The sequence below is a fragment of the Oreochromis niloticus genome, linkage group LG19 (assembly GCF_001858045.2).
Source record: "Oreochromis niloticus isolate F11D_XX linkage group LG19, O_niloticus_UMD_NMBU, whole genome shotgun sequence".
NCBI classification, from domain to species: Eukaryota; Metazoa; Chordata; class Actinopteri; order Cichliformes; family Cichlidae; genus Oreochromis; species Oreochromis niloticus.
Genome location: NC_031983.2, coordinates 23,065,125 through 23,087,583, shown reverse-complemented (window position 1 = coordinate 23,087,583; position 22,459 = coordinate 23,065,125). Strand labels below are relative to the sequence as shown.

General features: G+C 40.1%; 1 protein-coding gene across 1 annotated transcript; it reads right to left on the bottom strand.

The window, feature by feature from the left end:
• Positions 1-4,387: 4,387 nt before the first annotated feature.
• Positions 4,388-22,012, bottom strand: nol10 (nucleolar protein 10). The gene is made up of 21 exons (XM_005477509.4): positions 21,839-22,012; positions 20,403-20,448; positions 20,208-20,306; positions 19,016-19,093; positions 18,894-18,931; positions 18,642-18,778; positions 18,071-18,136; positions 17,896-17,956; positions 17,323-17,408; positions 17,038-17,116; positions 16,465-16,614; positions 16,294-16,360; positions 14,969-15,021; positions 10,487-10,613; positions 8,965-9,044; positions 8,753-8,851; positions 8,016-8,108; positions 7,695-7,871; positions 5,879-6,195; positions 5,567-5,669; positions 4,388-5,076 (listed from the first exon to the last, which is right to left on the bottom strand). The coding sequence occupies exons 1-21, from the start codon at positions 21,902-21,904 to the stop codon at positions 4,936-4,938; spliced, it is 2,163 nt and encodes a 720-aa protein (XP_005477566.1). The 5' UTR covers positions 21,905-22,012; the 3' UTR covers positions 4,388-4,935.
• Positions 22,013-22,459: the final 447 nt, after the last annotated feature.

Here is a 22,459-nt window from a genome sequence, read left to right as displayed (position 1 = left end):
GTAATGAATTTAAAGAAAAGTGGCACTATTGCACATCTAATTGATGTTCACATCTCCGCTGACCTTATAAGAGCTGCAGTGTAAGGGCTGCAACTAGTACTGTGAAGCCTTGGTTGTTTGGTGAAGATGGACAACTGGCACCAGGATCTAGAAGTTGATTTCATACCTAACTGCACACACTGTACTACTCAGGGCCAAATTTACTAAGCAGGTCAAGTTACTGATATGCTAGAACCGCAAAAAAGTGTGGATGAGAGCAGAAAGTTTTGCATGTAATCTACTAACAATGTGCAAATTTATGGCCACAGGTACAGCCAGTTTGTTTAAATAATGACCAACACAGTTCACTAAGAGGAATGCAAATTATTGAGTCAAGAAGACCCAAAAGGAACCCAAGTAATCTGCAACAAAAAAAATGCAGTGCAAGTGCAGGTTTTATACATGCATGTCTCTCCAGAAACAGTATGTCAGTGAGATCAATGTCAGGTTCTCTAAGTTTTTTAATAATCGGGCAAACTCCTGTGATAGTAAACCATTAATTTGTGCCCAACACCTGACACGTGGGATTTATAGAACCACACAAAACATTATTTATTATCAAATCCTAATAATCAGAAAATTAATGAAGTTAATGCTACTGTGTCACATGTACTGCATGTGTAAATGCACACATTTGTACTGCATGCCATGAAGATGCAGGTACCTGAAGGAACAAGTCTGACTCACATTTACCTGTGCAACAATGATTTCTATAAAATCCTGAACTACACATTGGTAAGATTTACACATTATTCTAACACTGCTTTGAGGCTTTTGTACTCTCTGTAGATTTCATTGTGGAGCAGTGTTTTTGTTGGATATTTGTAGCTGAAGAGGTAGAGCAGGTCATCTACTAACTGGAAGGTTGGTGGTTTGATCCCTGGCTCCTCTAATTTGCATGCCAAATATCCTTGGGCAAGCCACTAACCAAAAGTTGCTCTCCGATACATCAATCGATGTATGAATGTTAGACAGAAAGCACTTAAATATAGAAAAAAAATGCTTGTATGAATGCACAGGTAGAGTAAAAGACTGTGTTATGAGAATGAGTACATTTACCATTTGTGAAAATGTAATTGAAAACCTGAAACACTACAAAGCCCTCTGGTGAGGGTGAAAAGTAAGTTTATGGTATGTAATACATCCATGGCTTCTATGAATCTTGTTTTGGGCAAATATTCTTCCCTTTCATCCATCGCTCTATGTTAAGTTCTGCACTGCTTCATAAAAAGTACTACTGAGGACTAGAAACATGTTGGGACTCTGCTCTAAACATTGTGGTGAGGATACAGAGAGATATCGTCTGGCAAAGCAGTCACAGCTTTGAGCAGTCCCGTCTCCCACTACTAGTAAATCAACGATCATAGTACAGTCCTGTCAGGAGAAAAATATAACATGATTTTCTTTGTTGTGGGTTCAACTTTCCTCACAAAATGTTTTGCAGTCTGAGAGGGAAAGTCCTGCAAATACATATTTAATAATGAGAGCTGTAGAAATGCTCATGTTCACATCATTTAATAACGAAACTGTCATACAGACAGTAGTTTTTTTAACTTGAGTTGTCCACTGATACAGACTGTAAATATGGCTTTTAGCATGAATACACACTTTTCTTAATAGGTGCCCTCAATTCCTCCTTAGTAATCCTGATCCACCCTCCTTTCTCATTTTCTTCATGAACTCCCTCCATCTTCTCAACACTCTCTCCACATTAGTACCTTTCCATTGCTGTCCCTAACCACCTTAGCCTACTGCAGTTTGATTTCTCTGCAATTTATAAGGATCCCGAAGACCACCTTCAGTCACCCTCTGTAGAATTTCAAGATTGTCACAATTACTCACAAAGCAGCAAAGTCCACAGCTGTGTCAGTAGAAGGAAAGTAGGAATTGAGCTTTGATAAATATTTGTGTATCCATTGTAGTAGAGGGGTAAAAATTTAATTAAACTGGGTAAATTAAATCTGAAAAAAGGGGCCACCATTCTACAATCAATCTAATCATTCATCATTACATGGAAAAACCAGAGCAATCTGAGGTTTTAAAGTCACTTGACAACATGCATGAAGTCCCCAGATTAGTTTAAAATATTTTCTCTGTTTTCTATACAGCTAAATAGGCACAAAAAAATTAACCACATATAACTTTTCTACCAGATGTAAAAATACCCAAAATTCAAATCACACCTCATGATGACCTGCATGATGTTTCATCTTACATTCAGGTTCTTTGTTCTTTCTGCTGCCACTGGCTGACCCAGTTCTTGTGGCCTAATTGCCAGTAGTCATGGTGAAGCCAAAGCATTGTGAACGAAAAGGAGGCCAATCTGGCTGGTACTACACCAGATGACATTTTTAAGAATTGAACTAGAAACATCAGCAGCGTCCCCAAACAAAGGGGTCTCGTCACCAGGCCTTTATTACACACTTACACAGGCCTAAAGCTTCCCATTCACCTGAGAAAGTTTTATAACTATATTAAACCTAGGTTTATTTACAAATTGAGAGAATTAAAGGAGTGCGTCCTCATTTTGAGTAAAGGGAACACAAGATTAAAATCATAATTTGATATCTTGGGGAGGTATGGCAGGGAGTTAGATGTGAAAACAATGATATAATTTGTCATATGCGTAGAGAAAAGAAATTCATCTCCATACTAAGGCATAAAAACACCCTTAAAACACCTCTGGACATATTAACAATTCATAAGCAGTTTGACTTAATAGTAAAAAACAACAACAACGAATATTGAGTTTCAACCTCCTTCTCCAGGGCTTGTCTGCAGCAGAAAAACTGCTCATAAAAGCTCAGAGTCAATGAAACGAATTGCTGGATGTTGACCCAGATTCTGAACAAGCCCGATCCACATACACCCCATCCTGTACCACCACCTTGGTGACAGACAACTAGAGGTCCAACGTCCATGGTTACAGAGCTGTGAAAAAGTATTTGTCCCCATCCTTATTTCTTTTTTTTTCTTTAATATTTGCCATCTTTAAACAAATTTTAATATTAAACAAAGATCATTTTGTGAATGCGATGATTTTATTTATTAAGGGGAAACTGCTATCCAAACCTACCTTACCTTGTGTGAAAAAGTTATTGCTCCCCCTTATTAAATCACAAAGAAAGGTCTAGAAAGGATTTCTGAACCATTTCTACAGCTTTGCGACTCAAGTGAACCACAATGACAACCATGACCCACAAATGGAGAAAACTTTCAACCTTGTTGGACCTTTCCAGGTGTGGCCGTCCAACAGAAATCACTCAAAGACCACAACGACGACTCACCCAGGAGGTCACAAAAGAACCCAGACCAACATCTAAAGCACGGCAGGCCTCACTTGCCTCAGTTAAGGTCACGATTCAACTGGTCGAAAAGAGCACCCATAGGAAAGTTCCAAGGAGAAAACCACCGCTGACCACAAAGAACACAAAAGTTTCTGTCATATTTGCCAAAAAACGATGATCCCTGAGAACTCATCCCTTGAACCCTAAAGTTCAAGTGCACTTCAGTTATGCAGGAGCAGTGATTGAGGTGCTTTGGTTTGACCTTAAAAACGATGTTTAAGGTCATGCAACAGTGAGCCAAAACTCCTCCACAGCCATGTGAAAGAGCCATTTCCAGTTTATCGCAAACGCCTGATTGCAGTTCTAGCTGCCAACGGTGACACAACCAGTCGTTAGGTTTAGAGGACAGTTACTTTTTTCACACAGGGCCAGGTAGGTTTGGATAGTTTTTTTCCCTTCATTTAAAAAAGCACTTTGTATTATTAGACAAAGATACCCTGAGTGAATACAATTTCCAGGTTATTTTTAATCATGTAGATACAGTAATAATGTTTTAGGTTTGTTTCTTCTCACTTACCTTTTGTTTATTTTAAACTATTTCTATACAGAGAGTACAGAATACAAGGCTTCTGAAGCAACTTTTCAGGGTGAAGTATGTGTCTGAAATGGTAATTTACTGGATTTCTCTTTCATGAGATACTCTCCACGCTGTCACAAACCTGATGGATTGTGGTGCAGAGGCATGGTAACATCAAATGGTTGGGGTTACTACGCTGAGTTCAGAAAACGGCCCTTCTTCACATTTGAAAAGAGCCACTGCTGGAGCAGAGGGGGTTCACACCATCAGCAGGTTGGGGGATGGGAAGGCCTGACAGGAAGTCCTCCAGTTTCCAAGAACTGCAGTTGTATTTGGGGAAGGGGAAGAAGGTCTCCTCATTCATTCGTTCTCCTCTTCTCTTACACAAGTAGGGAGTAATGTGCTGCAAAGGACGGAGGCTCCAGTTTTGTGGCAGATTATTTTATATTTGGATTTTCAACAGTAAAAACAATGGAGACAGGAAAATGTACCAAATATAATATAATATAATATAAATGTTGTTAATCCAGCGTTGGCTTAACAATGTTTCTGCATTAATAAAAAAACAATTACATTTTCATTCCACACATTCCTCTCTTCTTTAACTGAAAAAGGCTCCACCGAGGAGCCACTTTAAGAAACTAGACGCCACAGAAAGCAGCTCCTCTCAAGTCCTCTCAGCTCTGTGTGTTTAATTCCTCCTGGGCCCTCCTGCTAAAATATATGCAGTCAGGGTACTTATGGATAATGGCCTGGCATTATATTCATACATGGGTAATCTCTCTTTTTTTAATATGCTCTGAATTAGCAGAGAGCAGGTAAACACATGACCCAGACCACCCAGGAGAGGGACGGGCTCGTCTGTGCAGCAGTACCAGTCTCTGCAGCACGTCTCCAGCCTTCCCACCACTGATTAAAAGCTTAAAGTCAGTACAATACTTCTACTCTTGAAGACGACTGCCAGAGCTGAGTTAATGGAACAAACTATTCAACTCTGACTTCAGGGCACGGTTTCTGCCAGTTAGGCGTCAGTCAGTGGCGGCCTCGTCCTCTGCCGCCCCAGCCTCTCCCGCGGCCTCTGCTGCTGCTCAAGTGTCCGGCGGAGCGTCTTAGCTTCTTCCTCTCTTCGTGGTGCTCTCGCTCCGCTTGCTGCTGCTTTTTCTGCTGCTCCGACTGCAGAGGAGGACAGGAGGACGTATGTTAAACAAATGCAAGTACTGCGATTCTACCTGCAGACTGATGATGTATTTACTGACTTGTTTAAGGTGAAGAACCAATTGAAAAGCACTTTAGCTTGCTTTGTCTGACCCTGAGATGACTTCAGGCCAGCGAATTGTCATCCAGATGTGGGTGACATTAAGTAATGTTCAATTGAGAAGAGTGATTGTTCATGTAAAGATGCAAAGTGATGCAGTTATTCTTAAGGATTATCTAAGTAACCTTACATTTATACATTTATCTCACTGGGAGATAAATGTTTAGAGTCAGTGGTTAAATCTGAGTTTAAAAAAAAACTTTTCCTCTGACCTTAATTGCTCTTATGAAAATTTAAAGATTTAAACTCCTGGAGACATCGTAAGTGTCTCCATTATTTGCTGCTTTTTGAGTGATTGTGATGATTTAAAGAAAAGACTCGAGGCAAAGCATCAAGTAAGCATTGTACCTTTTTGAGAGTGAAGGTCAGCTGTTTGCTGCCCACTGCGGTGTCAGCCATGCTGCTGGTTTCGGAGTGCTCCTCTAACTTCAGCCGCTCCTCCAGAGAAGTCCTAGAAGAAGGAACACATGATCGTCAGGCACAATATACCAAACAGTAGAGACAGAGCGTTGTCATAAAGCATTAGGAGACCGACTCTTAATACTTTACAGGTGGGGCGATTCTCTGCTCTAACAGCTGCAAACCCTGAAGCAATTTGGGTTTCAAAGAATGTCTCAAACAATAAGTCATCTAACACAGAGTACATTTCCAAAGACATACTTCTGTAGTTTCTGCTTGCGGGCCATGTCATTAAAACTTCTGAACTCCTCGCCGGCTTTGATCTGATAAAACTGCGGCTGACTCGTCTTCTTGCTCTCAGCCACATTTGATGATTCCTCTCCTCCGTTCTGCTCCCTCTCCACAAGGACAGTGTTGCGGTCTGCGTCCTTCCTCTCCTGCCGCCGGCGGTCTCTGTCCTCCTGCCGAAGCAACCTCCGCTGCTCCCTCACCTCCTCCACCCAGCTTTTGTCGTCGTCAGAGCTCTCCTCCTCGGAGCTGGCTCGCCCCTCTGGCTCCTCGTCGTTATCTTCAGGCACCTGCAAGGAGATGCAGCACAGCAAAATAAAAAATCACTGATGTGATCTGCTTCCTTGGCCCTCATCTTCCAATATATCAAGAAAACACAGCATGCGCATACACAGCTGGCTCAGTGAGGCTTGTAAACAATAGAAAAACATGTGATCATGTCCGGAGGGATTAATAATGCGCCGGTTCCAATAATGGAAATAAATCTGAAAAGCCACTGTTTAGTTACACTTCTTCCTGCTGACCCAAATCACTTTTTTCCCCCCTTTTCTTTTGTGCAAAAGTGTCAGCACATACTTGCTTTCTAAAAGGGCTGAACACTACACATACACCAGTCTGCTGGTGACTGGGATCAGCTGGTTTTCAGCTGATCGTCCATTGTTGCACACCAAATTAGCCATAGCTGTATCTGATTTTGTGCCCATCTGATTAGCCCATCCTTTCGGCTCTCACGCACTTCTATAAGAGTTTGAATCATATTTCTGTGGTGCAGATTGAAACAAATGAGACATGACAACCACCTAAACCTGTGTAAACATGGCATACGACCAGTAAGTCTGATATTTGAAATTGATATCTGTTCCATTCCTGCTGTAAAAGCTCTAATTTTGCATGCAGGTCTATGTTGTGTCTTTACATTGCCTCATGTCATCAGTAAGAGGGCCACATGGCATGGAGGAAGCTAACAGTAAAGGTTCAGGGTTTTTAAGGTATTTTACACCTGCAACAAAGCAGGTGTGTGTGTGTGTGTGTGTGTGTGTACTCCATGAGTACTAAGATGTAATTATAATGAGCCTGAGAGCAGGGCAAGGAGCAATCAGTTGGATCATAAATAAAAGGACCTTTTGGTATATTTTATTTTAATAAATTAGGACACCGTTGTTTAAGTCGAGCCAAATGCTGACATCCTTAAAGTGAGGAATAAATTGAACACAGTTATCAGATCAATACTTGGTAACTGTGCAAAAAAGCCATTTAACCCATTTTAGAAATAATGTTGTTAAATAGTTAAACTTTTATTGTGAACATAAATAATTGGTAAGCCAAAGTTAGAAAATACTGGAGGTAGCCAGTGGTACCCTCAGCCTCCTAGTAAATGTACCTATGGTATGAATTTTAAAGTCCTACATCACCTTGTTCTTGAGTCATCGGATTCACAAAATTTTCAAAAAACTTGACCTCTAACCTTAAGGTCAAGGTCACCGAGATTCAGACTCGTTTGAAAGTTTTAGTAGATGCACTCGTGGTGCTTGAAACTCCTAGGCTGCTTCATTCTCCAGTTATCGCATTCACAAATTTGGGTGTCCATGTCGCACACCCATCTGACTGACAAGGTATTGTCAGCCTTTTATGGCTGAGGGGTAAAAACTAAAATAAGAACTGGTCAAGTCAAAAAAAATGTGCCGGCTGTGGCCTCCACACAGAACATCCCGTCTCAGTAAAACGATGCAGTGTTACCCGCTCATGCAGTAAAACACTGCGTCGTTTACCTGCTGAGAAACCATTTTACCTGCTCGGAAACGGCAGCCTGCTGAGCTATCAGCCGCAGCTTCTTCTTCCTTTTCTGGCCGACTTTGGAGACGATGGGGTTGAGCAGGCGAAACTCCTCGCTCTGCTCATCCACCTGGTAGTCTGGGTTTTCGAACATCACCTTGAAACGGTCGTCTCCCAGGATGCTGGGGAGAGCCTGCGGTTTGGAAAAAGTCAACAAAGAGGAACAATGACATCATGAATTCTACGAAGCTGACCGGCGGAACATTATGATCTCTGAATACACCGTGTACATTCACAATTAATCAAAAACATTGATGTTGTAATCTTGTTTTCCTACCTTGCCCTTCTTTTTCCTGGAAACCACCTCTGCTTCGTCATCACCCTCCTCCATCAGTTTAAGAGCCAACTCCTTGTTCACCTTCGGCAGTTTCTGTTTCAGAGAGAACAAATTGTACATACCTCACACGAGAATGGAGAGAAAATGATCCAATCGGTTTGAAGAGTGAATCACACATTCCTCAGATTAACCTACCGCTACCATTTGTTAGCTTTTCCATTTTTGAAATCAGTGTGACAGGATGCGAGTAGTTTTGAACTTCAATCCAGTACAATCCAGTTTAATGGGTACTTTAACTCTGTGGAATTCTGTTTATGTAGCTGATGCAACAGGTTGTCGGGATTTTTGGCTCTGAATCTTATTTATTCAGGTCATATTTTCAAAAGCGGATTGATCATAATAAATATTACACAGAAAAGTGTTGGATGAGGGCATGGAGGGAAAAGATAAACACAGACTGTCACAGGAGTCACACGCTGACATAGTAAGAAGCAGATGAATTATGTTTATTCTGCTACAGCCGTTGCACCAAACCAGTCAAATATGGACTAAATGGACTTAAATCTGAATGTTTGCTCGACCATAATGAAATTCAGAGACTATAGCTGTTTCCTAGACAGAAAATGCTGATTGTTGATTCATCTTCTAACTATGATGTTTCAGTACTGAACATGAAAAAGCCAGTAAAATGAGACTTGACATTTCCATAGCAACTAGCAGAAAACCTAAACTCTTACCTTAACCTGAACTCTCTGTGTTCTGGCCTCCTCGATCTTCTGGCGAATCTTATCCTTGCGATACTCCTCGTACGCAAAAGGATTGACCATACTTTTAACCTATGGCCAAGCAAATAAACATTTGCAGTTTAGGTTTAGTGTGTCACATTAGGATCAGTTTGAATTGAACAAATCCTGACAAAAGTATGAGATGTACACAAAAAGGATGATACCTTGTGATAAAGTCTTATGTCCATGAAGAAACCGTGCATGTAGGCTCTCAGGAGGGATGATCCGATGAGGTGAGACAAACCTGGACATGAAATAAAATAAAATAAACACACACATATTTTGCAATCTACATCTACTAAATGTAATGCTTAAAATATATGGGTACCGAGATTCCATATACTGAATGGCACATGAATTATAATGATGTGAGTCATCGACTGACTTCCTATGTCACCCTCAAAAGGAGAAACTTTGAGGTTTAGTAAGAAGTGTTTCAGTAAATACACGTTCATGGTGTCCAGAAGATGAACCCAAATGATTTTACTGAACGTGAGAAGAAAAGAAAAAAGAAAAACAAACCAGAAATTCAAAAGAAAAAGGTCAAATTTAATTTAAACACCTGTTTACCCAAACACTAGTTAAGACATACGTCTATTCCTCCCGCCCCCATCCATCTTAATATTTGTAACACTGACTGGCTCTAAATGTAGTAAGATGAGGACATTCATGCTTCCACCCCGTCCTAACTTGTGGATCAGTGAAATGTCTCAGGTACTGGATCGAATTTCATACATTCATCTACCCTTCAGGATAAACTGCAAAAACCTTTGTGACCTACCTCTATATTATTCTGTATTATGATTAAAGCATATCTGCATTTTAGTCCTTTTTTAAACATTAACATCTTTTTACTTCATAAAATTATATATCTAAACATTTTGGGTTTGTCACATTTCAAGACGTCTCAATAGATTTTTCAGACCCCAGTGAACATGTGAGTAAATGACACTTGAATATGGAAATAGTCAATATTGATGTCATTTCCACGCCTGACTTCACCTTAAAAGTTGCATAAATACTCTCCCTTACAGCACAGGAAGTGCGTAATAGCGTGCGTAGACAAAGACACGCTCTTACAAGCTGAATGATGAGGAACTTGCTCTTCTCAGAAACTTCCACAAGTGTGCTGTACTCAATATGGACATGTTACATAACAGGGCCACATTACATGGCTCCTGTATACCAACAGTGCTCTTCCCCTGCCTACTCCCTCCTCTTCTTTTATTCCACATCAGCCAATCATCTTTCTACTTCTTGTCATTTGATCTCTTTCCTGCTGAGCCTGCATTCCAGTGTTCATTCAACCCATCCAATATCCACTCCCTTGACCCTTCGTGCTCCCCCTCTCTTACCCCTACACCCTACTTCACTTACCTAAAGCATTTCAATCATTCCCGTGGCCTCTACTTAGACAGTCTAGCCACTCAAACTAACCCCCCGAGGCGGCGAAGTGGCTCACACTGATTCATAGTTTTGGATATAACTTTCAGGGCTGGGATTAAAGTCACTCTTTGTGTAAAGATCTCTTGAGCTCTCTTTGCTTTCTAACCAAAAGAGCCAAAGCAAAAATTGCACACTTGAATTGAGGATTTTTTTTTTGCTTAAAAAGTGCTCAAATTTGGGCTGATTTACTCCAAGTGCTCTGCAGTTTCATGAGGTACAATTAAGGTAATGAGTTCTCACCCAGATTTTCCAGGTCCTTCCGGGTGACAAACTTGTAGTCATCATACACCGTGCTCTCCGGGCTCTCCTCCAGCTCCTCTGTTAGGTTGTCTAGGAAGGAGCACCATCGAGGTGCTGGGCCCAGAGCCTAAACACACACACAAAAACACATCCACCCGCTTGGTTCAGATTTAGACTGTTGAGTACTGTTTGTTGTTAGAAAAAAATAGCCCAACTCAGTCAGGTCATGTTTCCATTACAGCGGAAAATAAATGTCCTGTACTTTTTTCAGGGAATTGTAACGACCTGCAATGCAACACTGGTGATACGGGAAATGCAGAGTAGCAAAAGTAGCAAAAGGTCGAGCAATCGCTTTTTGTGTGTGTAGTTTTAAAAACAATCCTTTTGTGTGTTCACAAAAGTAAAAAAAAAAAAAAGGAAGAAGAAAAAAACAAAGTCACCTAAGAAACCCAAGTTGGTCATCAGAGCATGAACTTTTTTAAATGTTAGACAGAAAGGACTTGGGTATAGAAAAAAATCAGTGTATGAATCGGTGCTCCACTAGAATAGAAAAGCACTAAGAACCAGCTGCTTCCTTCTTACCCCGAAGGGTTGCCACAGCGTGTGGACATGCACATTAATTTGGCACCAATTTTACACTGGATGCCCTTACGGAGACAGCTTTGTCAGTTATTTGAGTTTGGGACCAGCAGTAGGAGTAGACTAGCTTGTGACTCCCATGAAGATGGATTTATGTGTCTCCACCACAGAAACTCTGTTCCAAGCATGTCTCAGTAAAGTTTTCATAAATATTGATCTTGATGACAATCAGTTAGAGCTGAGGTTAGTTAAAGCATATATGTTGGTTGAAATCTCAGGGTCCAAATACCAGACAGCCCCCTTTTTGTTAAAACTTCCTGGTATCCAAAAAGTGGAAATTGGCAGTACTGTCACTAACATGCAGAACTGCTTTACTATGAACGAGCTCATAAGCCATAAGCCATAACAAAAGTGTGACACCAGAGTTGAGAAAACCAAGGTTTTCTTGAAGATATTATATAACTTAAGGTTAAATTTGCTTCCAGCCAGGAGAGCATGATGGTGACCAGCAAACAGATGTGACCACTCCAAAATTCACTGGGCATTGTTCTGTACTTTTCTCAAATGTAGACAACTAACATTACAAACAACCTAAAGAGCTTAAGGTCAGCAGGAGTTACAAATAAGACCCGATCATTCCTTGCAGTTATTTTTAGGCAAAAATGCAAAACACCCTCCAGGAACCAGCTTTTAAAGTATACAGCAGGGACAGCTGCAGATGCCACAGATGCACAGTCCTGCTTTTTTTGTGATCTGCTTAAAGTTTGCCTAAAGGGCACACGCATAGTGATGCACTGTATTGTTGCACTTTAAGGAAAAGTCCACAAATCACAAAAAAATATTTGCAGGCACACAGATCTGCCCGGAGCCCCACGCTCACCATCTAATGTGGACACTTAAATCTGATGTCAGATTCTGACATACAGTACTGTGCAAAAAATTTGAGCCACCCTTCATTTCTTTACATTTTGCTTCCAAGGAGCCAGACTTTTTTAAATTTTGGAAAGTGGTCTTGCTTTTTCACCGATTTTCAGTCCAGTCCTTGTGACTTATCATATTCAGAGGAGTGTTTTGTTGATTTATAAACTACTTAATACTGACCTATGAATCATTCAAGCATAAAAAAGGCATGTAACTCAAATGTTGATTCAGTGCCCTGTCTACACATAATAGACAACTTAGACTTTACTTTGGTTCTTTTCTATCTTTGTGTACTTTGGAGTTTAGCAGCCTGTTGTAAAAACACACTCTGTGTTTCTATTTCTTTAGTAGAATCTACAAAAAACTGTAAAAAGATAACAGTTTTTGTAATTTTCTTAAAAGGAATGATGAAACCGGACAAGTTTAGGACAAAACAAGTAACAAATCTAAAAAACAAAGAAAAAAAGAAAGAAAGTTGTCAATATCTATGCAGGCGGTTAGGTGGGAGTTGCAACCGTGATTGTCTTTGGTGATTGTGGCTTGGGGCTTTTTATCAGCCAGCGGTGTTGGAAATCTGATCAAAATTGATGGAATTATGAACACAGTAAAGTACCATGAGATTTTAACCCACCATGTTAAAATCTGGCGGTTGCCATCTGAACTGACTGGCAACCGCTTGTCTGATTGGCAACAGCTTCAATTTTCATCATGACAACGATCCCAAACACACTGCCGGTGCAGTAAAACAACACCAGGATAGCAAAACACACAATGGAAAACTATCAGTCACGGATTGTTCGCCGCAGAGCCCAGAACTCGAAATTATTAAAGTAGTGTGAGATCATCTTGACAGAGAGCAGAACAAAAGGCAGCCAACATCCAAAGAAGAGCTTTGAATATCCTTCAAGAAGTCTGGAGAACTCCTCCTGAAAACTACTTAAAGAATTTACAAGAAAGAACTCAAGAAAGCTGAGTGTGCAGGCTGTGTGGAATTATAAGGGTGATTATTCCAAATGCTTACTTTAAAGCTCTGCTTTTGTCACATGTGTACATTTCAAACTCGGACTTGCTTCAATAAACTGAAGGCACGTCTCCTTCACTTTGTAATGACCGAGTTCTCAAAGTTCAAATATTTCGATTGGAGAACGCTGATCGAAATGCTGAGTAAGGAGTAACTGATTCAAAGATGAGATAGTGAAAGAAGGCATTTCGCTCATTTTTCATTGACAGTCCGATGATGTCACACCACTGAGGTCAAAGTCCAGTGTCCCTGTCATTGTTTAGTTACATCACTGCTGAGCTAACAAAGCTAACAGAGATCATAGGGGTCACATGTGGAGACGAAAACCCTTTTTGGTTCAGAAATTGTGGCAGAAACAGTCAGTTTGGTTGAAAATGCCTCGTGCCTCAAAAGTGATGAAATGAGCTTTTAAAGAAAACACCATTTGTTTCAGATCCACTTATCCAGATGGGGTAGCAAATATAACCTATTACCACTTTTACTACCACTTGTAACATTTTTATTTATCTGATAATTATTTCCTTAATTAACTGAAAGATGAAACACTGAAACCTTCTAATATTTCTTTGTGTGCCTTTCAAAAAGCCTAAAATCTGAAGCTACTGTGCATCCATGGTGAGTCCAAACATTTGCTTTATTATCAGGACATACTGCCCATGTTGCACATCAGTTCTTTGGCTAAAATTTAATTTTGAATGGTTTTAGGTTTGTAACAGTTTCTGTCAACATGAAATGACCTGATTGACGCTGCAGGCAGTATCCCAAATTCTTTTTTTTGTTGCTAATCTGTGACTCAGATCTAAGTTTTTAATAAACATGTCAACACCAAAAATTGCATGGAATATGATCTTTTTCAATTATGCATTTATGTACATATTATATCTCCTCTGTTGACTTCACTGAGGTGGATCATGATCTTGAGGGGGGAAAATTGTTAGGGGGTGAGCAAAGACTGTGTTGATGTGGGCAAAAAAACAAAACAAACTGATCGTTTCCAATGAGTGTTCTCCATCAGAGATCTCAGGACATTACAGGAAGAGTCTTTCTGCTGCAGAGTTGGAATCTGGGGACAAAAAATCCTCTGCATTAACTAGAGAGCCAGTTTTCATTACCAGGGATGATATTTGATATAAACTTTTGGCCAGGTTGAAACTAACATTGATCTTTGCTCTCTGCCCAAGTTTGGGATTTGTGGTGAAATCACCGAGCGTTCAGCATAAGAGGTCAAAACAGGACTTTCACGGTGCAATCTAAAAACAGCAGCTGTCCTGGAAACTGTCAGGACATGCTTTAGAAGATGATACTGAATGGGAGGTCGGCTAATTTTAAATCAGGTAAGGTTTTTGGCTAGTATGTTCAAACAATGACAGACTCACCTTTTCTCGTAGGACAAAAGGACCAAAGTTTACCACATGCATGATAATCAGGGCTGGAAAGAACCCATTTACACAAAGCAAACCCTGGTTGACTGTACACACATATACACACACACGCACAGATGCGCGTGCATGCACTCACAATATCACATGAGGTAAGATCATATCAGTCCCAGAACAGACTGTTGATAGGAACAATTACTCATTAAGCAGAGGCCTCGTGAGAAGTCTGATCCCATGCTTTTTTCAGGCATGCTTCATTTTTAAAGCTGGGAAAAAGTTAACAGGCCTCACATCAGGATTTTTATAAACCAGCAAAAACACCATCAACAAACTCGTGTTTGCTTCTTCTTATTTTTCACATCATTGTGTGTGTCACACCTGCAGTTCATCCCCACCCCACAGGTTTGACAATGACTCGCTCAGTGACAGAAAACAAATGGCACGTGCGCACTCTTTGGCCAGCTCCTAAAGGTGACCTTGTATTGCAAAGCTGTGTGAAAAGCTGAAACATGAATCATTCTTTGGTGTACTGTAAATATAAATGTGACTGCTGTATGAGAATATAAATGTCTCTGTACTCACTGGGATGTAGAATGTGTTCATCTTGGGATCTTCATTGGCAGTGAAGAGCATACCTGTTCATGAACCAGAGAGCAGAGGAACAATTAAAACCTCATCTAGTAATTTATAGGTCAAGTTCCTTCAGCACTGATATATGAAAGACTGTCTGGGATCTGAATTTTCATATCGTAATGGCAAAACCCATTTCTGCTCTAATAACGAAGAGTAAAACAACATTCAGGCAGCCAAAAGGAACAAAAACAGAAGAAACTCAAGAAGCTGGTGCTGATTTTTAACAGCTTTAGAGAACATCACTATAAGATATAGAAATCTGAGGTTTTATTCCCCTTGTACACACTGCCTGTCTCACAGTAAAAGTGTGGGAGCTCTACAATAAGATGGCGCCATCCAGAGGTGGAGCTGCACGAAAAACTCTGGTTTTAAATACCAGCTTAACTTACAGGAATCATTACGGTTTCATTTATAGGCCTATTTAGTCATGCATAAAAGCTGCTGGTTGCGCTTCAACACACTGCAGAGTTTCCACACTGTTTTTGCTTCAGTGGGTTTCTAGGTGGGTTAAGGCTTTGGCTGTATTTTAATATACCTGCAGGCATATTAAAAGACAGCCAAAGCTTAAGTGGGGGCCCAACACAGCAGCCACCCACCCACCACCACCTGTGATTTTTCTACTTATGTATTAATTTAATGAAAAGCACAGCATCTTAACCCAATTCCCGATAACAATCGATCAGGAGTTCAAGAACGTATCACTGCTGCATATTTATGTGCAGTTATCTGATATTGTAATATTAAGAATGCATGAAGTTGAGTTAGGGAGGATAACCTCAAATTAAAGTAAATATAGCTGGGGCGATGAGGTTAATCTGTATATAGCTGCTAGTTAAAAATCAACAGGTCATGCAAGTGGAAAATGATAAAAGTAATGTTTTGCCGAATGCTTGACCAAACCAGAAAAATACTTTAAGAGATCAAAGAGAGAACAGAAATGGAGACACGGAGGACAGCAAGTACACCGCTATATGAAAGCAGCCACTGCACAAAATGAATCATTATATCAACTTCATGTTAAAATAATCATATCATTCTTGCTTAATTGGAAATCCTGAAGCGTAATAAAGCACTCTGAACTGAACTGACATTGACCACCCTCCACAGCTGCAGCCACAGTTAGAATCTAACTCTGTGGGAAACATCCTATTGAATATTTCTGCAGTGCTACGTCTGCAGTGTTGGTTCATGTAGAGGTCAAGCAGATGCATTCTTGATGTTCTGCGGCTGCTCTCCTCAAACTTTCTCTCCAGCTTCCACAACTTAATTCTCACCTGAATTTGGGTAGACGCAAACACTGTTGATGTTGGTCTGAGGCTGTACGGAGGAGAACAACTTTCCCTGTGGAAAACATATGAGATGGATGAAAGACGAGAGTGAGCATGAGTTTCTTGTGATCCAGATAGTGAAAGCACAGTGATCTGTAACTGATGGCTGTTACTTACAGTGTCTTTGTTCCAGATTTTTATGATCTTGGAGTCGGAAGACACAACCAAGTCCAGCTGATTGTGGAAGTTGAGGGAGTTGATTGGCAGGTTGTACAAGTGATCTTTGACTAGAAGCGGCTGACTGGAGCGCAGGTCATACAGCAGCACCTGCAAGAGATCAGAAAGGTAAAGAAAGCTGTCAGAATCCTGGATGAAGCTGTCTGCCAAATGTAAAAACCAAAACAAAGAGAAGTGCAATTAAAGGCATGAGGAAGCATCTACATGATTAACCAAAAGCTCATCCCTTGACCTTTTACTGAAAACTCAACTTGCGTTAACTTGTTAGCAAACTGCATGACATCAGCCACCTAATTGTGAGCTGATTAGTCACAGTAACTTCGCAGCCTGTGGGGAGCTGACAGCTCACAACAACAAACACAAAAGAAGCGGAGAAGAATGCAGCCACAGAACTGTAAGCTGTTTTTTGACTGCTGCTCAACAGATAATGTCAAAATGCTGTTTTGAGATTAGCAATAACATAGATAAAGAAAAAGAAGCTATCCTTCGGGTAACATGAATGTTTAGGCTCACCTGACCAGTGCTGGTGCCGACCGCCATGGTGAGGGAGCTGTTAAACTTCAGCGCACTGATGGACGGCAGAGCTTGAACTCTGTCGACAATTTCAGAGAATACCGTTTAAAGATGGGGCAAAACGCACAGAAACAGGATAAGAAGCTGGATAATTGTGTTTTGTGGCATAATGACACACAGCTTGCAGCTTGTTTTTCATGCAGGCCGTGGTGAAAAGTGCCATGTGGCTGCATATGCGTCGTCAGGCTGAGATCAGCTTTCTGAGCGTGACAGTTTGCTCCTTACTCTGTTCCTTCAGCGAGGCTGCTCAGGGCGCAGTCCAGCTTGCCCACACGGTTACGGACTCTGGGGTCCCAGCACTCGACCCGTCCCTGGTGAGACGGCAGGAGAAAAGCCAGAGAGTTGCACAAGTGCAAATTTGAGCTTTTCTAATTAACTAAACAACTTTAAAACTATTGAAAAGCTATAATAGGCAAGTTCTTCCGTGGGCAGCTCTAAATTTTATGTGAGAGGCAACGATTTGAACTTTAACACCCAGAAATCATGTGAAACACTTATTTTTGTCAGTCCAGCTGGTGTGTGATTCTTTTTAACAAACAATACCGCGCAGAGGAGAGAAGAGAAAGATCTACCACTGAGAAATTCAAAAGGGAATAAATAAACAAATTACTCAGTATGGAGCTAATTTTTCTACTGTAGCTAGTGACCTCTTGAAAAGAGAAACAAATAATGTAAGTAAGTCCAAGCACTGGTGGCACATTGAGAACAGATTATCTAAAGTGCAAAAACAATATAAATAACTAAATAATCACCTTATATTAGCACTAAAAGGAGACACAGTCACCGTTTCACACTTACCTCAGAGGATCCTGTGGCAAACAAATGGTGGATGGGGTTGATATCGCACACGTTGTTCTCCCTGTTTGAGAAGTCCAGGGAAAAAAAAAAATATTGGCTGAGGATTTAACATCGGATCACACCGGATTAGTACCGATGCACATAAAACCTTTTCACTGAAGGAGAAAACACTTACACAGCATCAGTCTGAAGAGAGTTAAGGAAACGTCCCTGCTCCAAGTTCAGTCTGAAAACCTCTGAACTGAAAGTGAAAACAACCACATTAATTTATTGCACACTACTCTTTAAAATATTAATGCTTGCTTGACTAATTTGCCTCGCTCTGTCAGAGCTGTCACCATGCGCCTCACGGTCCAGTTTTTACCTTACAATATAAATGTATCTTCAGATGACTTATTGTGAGCTGATGCTTTAGAAATAAAAGTGAAATGAGGAAAATTAACCTTATGTTTATTTTATTCTGGCAGTAATATAATAATTCACTATAAAGCTACAGAAAGACAGAAATAAATTTAAAAAATACCCTAAAACTGCCAGATTTATATTTTGATATACATTTTTACCACTAAATCTTTTATCATCACTGTAAAGCAAAGAGCTCTGGTGTAACAGGGAAGACAAACATTGCACTCGGCACTTTAATTACTATTGGATTATTGCAAATGCTGAACCCTATAATGCCTTGACTTTGCTAGCTGACTGCTAAATCATGCACCCGAGGACTCTTAAAGCGACTGTATTCTCACCTCGCCCCCACAAAGTAGAGATCACAGGAGGGATAGTGGTAGGAAAAGTCCCGGCCAAACTTGGGAATACGAGTCTTGTAGTAGTGTCCATGTTGAGAGTGAAACTCTACATAGCGGTCACAGTGCAGAAACACCAACTGCACAGAGAAGAATGAAAAAAACAAACAAACAAAAAAGCAGAGTGAGCTTTGAACTATCAGAATTTAAAAATGCTGAAAAAACAACATTTCAAAACAAAAGGGCCGCCCGCACCTTGGAGTAGTCGTCAGACAGGATGTCAAAGGCCACGACTTTCAGAGGAAGAAAAGAGAATAATGAAATTTAGTCACTGTCCAGTAAACAAAGCTGAGCAAAGCCGGAGTCTAAAGACTTACCATCTGAATCTAGACAGCGCTCAAACTTCAGGGACAGCTGGTAGGTGTCATAGCAGCGAATCCTTGGTTTGTAAGTGCCTAGAACAAAAAAAATGATTTGACCCCGTAGGCATCCCTGGACTCAGGCAGTATTACTTTAAGATGACACTAAGTGACAGTTCTGCTGTGTGAACTTGGGTGATGTAATGATTCTCTGACACCTTTGGCTGTGACATTAGTTATAAGGATACTAAAAAGACAAGATGTATCACTTTAACTTTCAACCTGTTTTTCAGCTTTGTTTTAGCCCCATGGTAAATAGGCTTTTTTTTAATTACCATTGTTAAATTTCAAGTTAAGACTCATACATACAGTTTCCACAAAGTCCCATGTTTTCTAACAATTGCAACATCTCCCCCTGCATAACTTATGAATCTCTGACCATCTGTACTGATGTATTATTAAAACAGCAGTAAAAACCGACACAATCGTAGACTCACGACACTGCCAGCTTTCGCAGCAATGTCACAACACACCAGGTTATAAAATCGAGAGGTGCACAACATGCAGAAATGGCAGGTGTGATGTCAATTTGACATCAGCTTTGTCATGGAGTGCTGTTTGCCAACCTTGCCCTTTTAACGTAACCATCACCTTGGCCACTGTTTTCCTTATTTGTGCAAGTGGTTCAGGCTTCTTGCTCAGTTTCTGCAGGATGTGTGCCTCTGATACAGGAGCATGTCTGTCAATTAGCAACAAAAAATGCTTTATTCAGGGATTTCAGTGTGTTGCAGAAACTGCTCGTTACTATCATGGCACTGCAACTTGAGCAGAGGACTGTCACGTTTATTGCAATATCAGAGAAATCTGCTACCTGAAGTGCGCTAGCTCAGCTGAGCTTTTTCAGACTGTGAAATTAATGCTCTCTGCTCTGACAGCTCTGAAATCAAGACACAGCTTTAGACAAGGATGACTAGTAAAGACCAAAGCTTTTGTTTTATTTTGTTTTTCTATATGAAGCCAATTAATTTGCCTAAGAATTGTTTAAGAACTGCAGACTACCAACGGCCTTTTAACTACATAATTTCCTCAGGGATTAATTAAGTATTCTGATTTTGATTGATTCTGATGAATTCATTGACTTCTACAGTTATTCCAGAGTTTTGAGAATAAAAGACTTTTAGGTGGAAAAGTAGCTTTATATATCTTTTACCTGCTGCCAGGATGAACTGACCATCCCGGGACACTTTGATGGAGGTGCACACTGTGGGCATCTCAAAGTCCTGGATGAGTTCAATCCTGCGCTGAATTTCTGAGTAATGCAAAGAACAGAAGCGTGTGAGTAAAGACAAACATTTAGAAGGAAATCAATACGTGTGTGAAACTGTAATTATAGCTGTCAACTCACCGACATCTTTCTTTTGCAACTGTCTTTTCTTCCTGTCTGACAGCCACTGTGTTAACAACACAAAGGTGATCAGGATTTGGCATAAAGAATAACATTCAACGACACAGCTGCTTCCTCTTCTCTTAGTTTGATGGCAGGTCACAAAAATAAAGCTACATAGAAGGTAAAAAAGGTAACCTAAATAGTTAACAGGGTCAATGGTAGGAAAGATCTAAAACGGAGCTGCAAATGTCAGGTGACATCAATGGTAACCCATTAATAGAGAATCTGCCTCAGCGAGCAGACTGTCAGAAATCGAAAAAAGGAAACACAAGGACGCGGCTGTTTTGAATATGGAAAGAAGCATATGTATGGACTTAACTAACTGCTCTTTTTTTTTTATCTCAAAATTCTGTTTTTCTCAGAATGAGCTTGACATCAACACTTAGACAACACCAACATCTGAGTTGTATTCTTGTCCGTATTTCTGAATGAAATATAGCATTCAGACTCATCACACGTTTTATTCCCCACCAAAAATTTTGATTGTTGACAGCATTTTCAATTTCACGAAATTATGAAATGAGATTGCTGCAAAAAAAAACACCTTTCAACTGTACCACAGGGTTGGGAACCCTTTTTGCAGAGAGCCACATCACTCAGATAACGGAAACAAAAGATGCTTACAAGTTACATTGAAAATATTACTTACATTAAAAAACATAAATGCCTCATGAACATTAAAATTAGCCTTTGTGCCACTGCATAAGCCAATCATTCACATAACCTTGTCTCTTACTGATCCCTGGCTGAGGTGGTCCGGCTGTATTTTGTTCTCAAAAAGTCGAAGAAAACTTAAAAGAAGACTAAAGGTGGACTTTATTCATTGTATCCAGAAAGCATCCTAATCAGATACATTAACCGTTTCAAAAGGCTCCTTTAATTAATGAGCATTTTATTTTATATTATGATATTTTGTCTTTTTAATGTATCATTTGCTCAGTTTTACCACATTTTACTGTGTCTGTGGAGCACACTAACCTGCTCTAACCCGCCTGAAAGATGCCTATAAATAAAGTTTGTAACTGCTAAATAGACATTTTAAATTTTTACCCAGTTTTCATGTAGTATCTGAAATGTTAGACCTTTGATCCGTGATAATACCCAAATTATAACAACTATCGCTGCTGATACAGATACACTTTCATTAAATTTTCTGAGTATGACCTCATCTACGTCAGTGAACCTCTTCCAAGCAGCGGCAGATTTTTTCCATTTATTTATAGGAATCATTTCATTAAATTGCGGTGTTAATAAGTATGGATTCAGCTATGACATTTCGTTAATACAGTGTTAAGAACACTCATCTTACGGCTAGCTTGGTTAGCCGGCTAAGCTGAAGGTAACTTCACAGGTATGACATGAAGAGCATCAGGAGCAGGAAGTGTGCTTCTCACCTCTGGAAGAGACTTCCCGTAGCTTAAATTGTAAATTTTCACATCATTCACGCTGGAAACCTGCATTGTAGAACGTGAGCATAACACTGATGCTGCTGCTACACACCGGCGAGCTGTGCTGAACCCACGTTGCTACTCCAGGAGCAAAAACAGGAAGTGGAGGTGAGTTTAGAGAAACGGGTCCGAGTAGAAACTGCACAGACTACACAAAGTTCCGAGAGGTTCAAAAACGACCAGTTAGCGGCGTTGCTTTTTACTATTTAATACACATATATAGTTATTTTGTATGTATCATATACCTGTTTTAACTAGCTATGTTTAATTTAAAATATAGTTTAGCTTTAGTTTAAAATAGATAACAAAACAAAAGAAAAAACAGAGCATTATAAATAATTGTAAAATGTATGTATTGTGATTGTAAGCCCAACAAGGGACAATGGTTGAAAATTAGCAATAGCTATAAACTTATGTGCGTTACATCAGTTTCGTGTTTTGTAATTGGACTATGTTAAACTGCACTGTCCCTTTTAAATAAATAAAACAATAGTGTATAGTGAAAGGGTTCTTCCAGTTTTCTTCTTCTTCTTCTCTGTTTGTTGTTGGTAAATAACAAACTGCTGG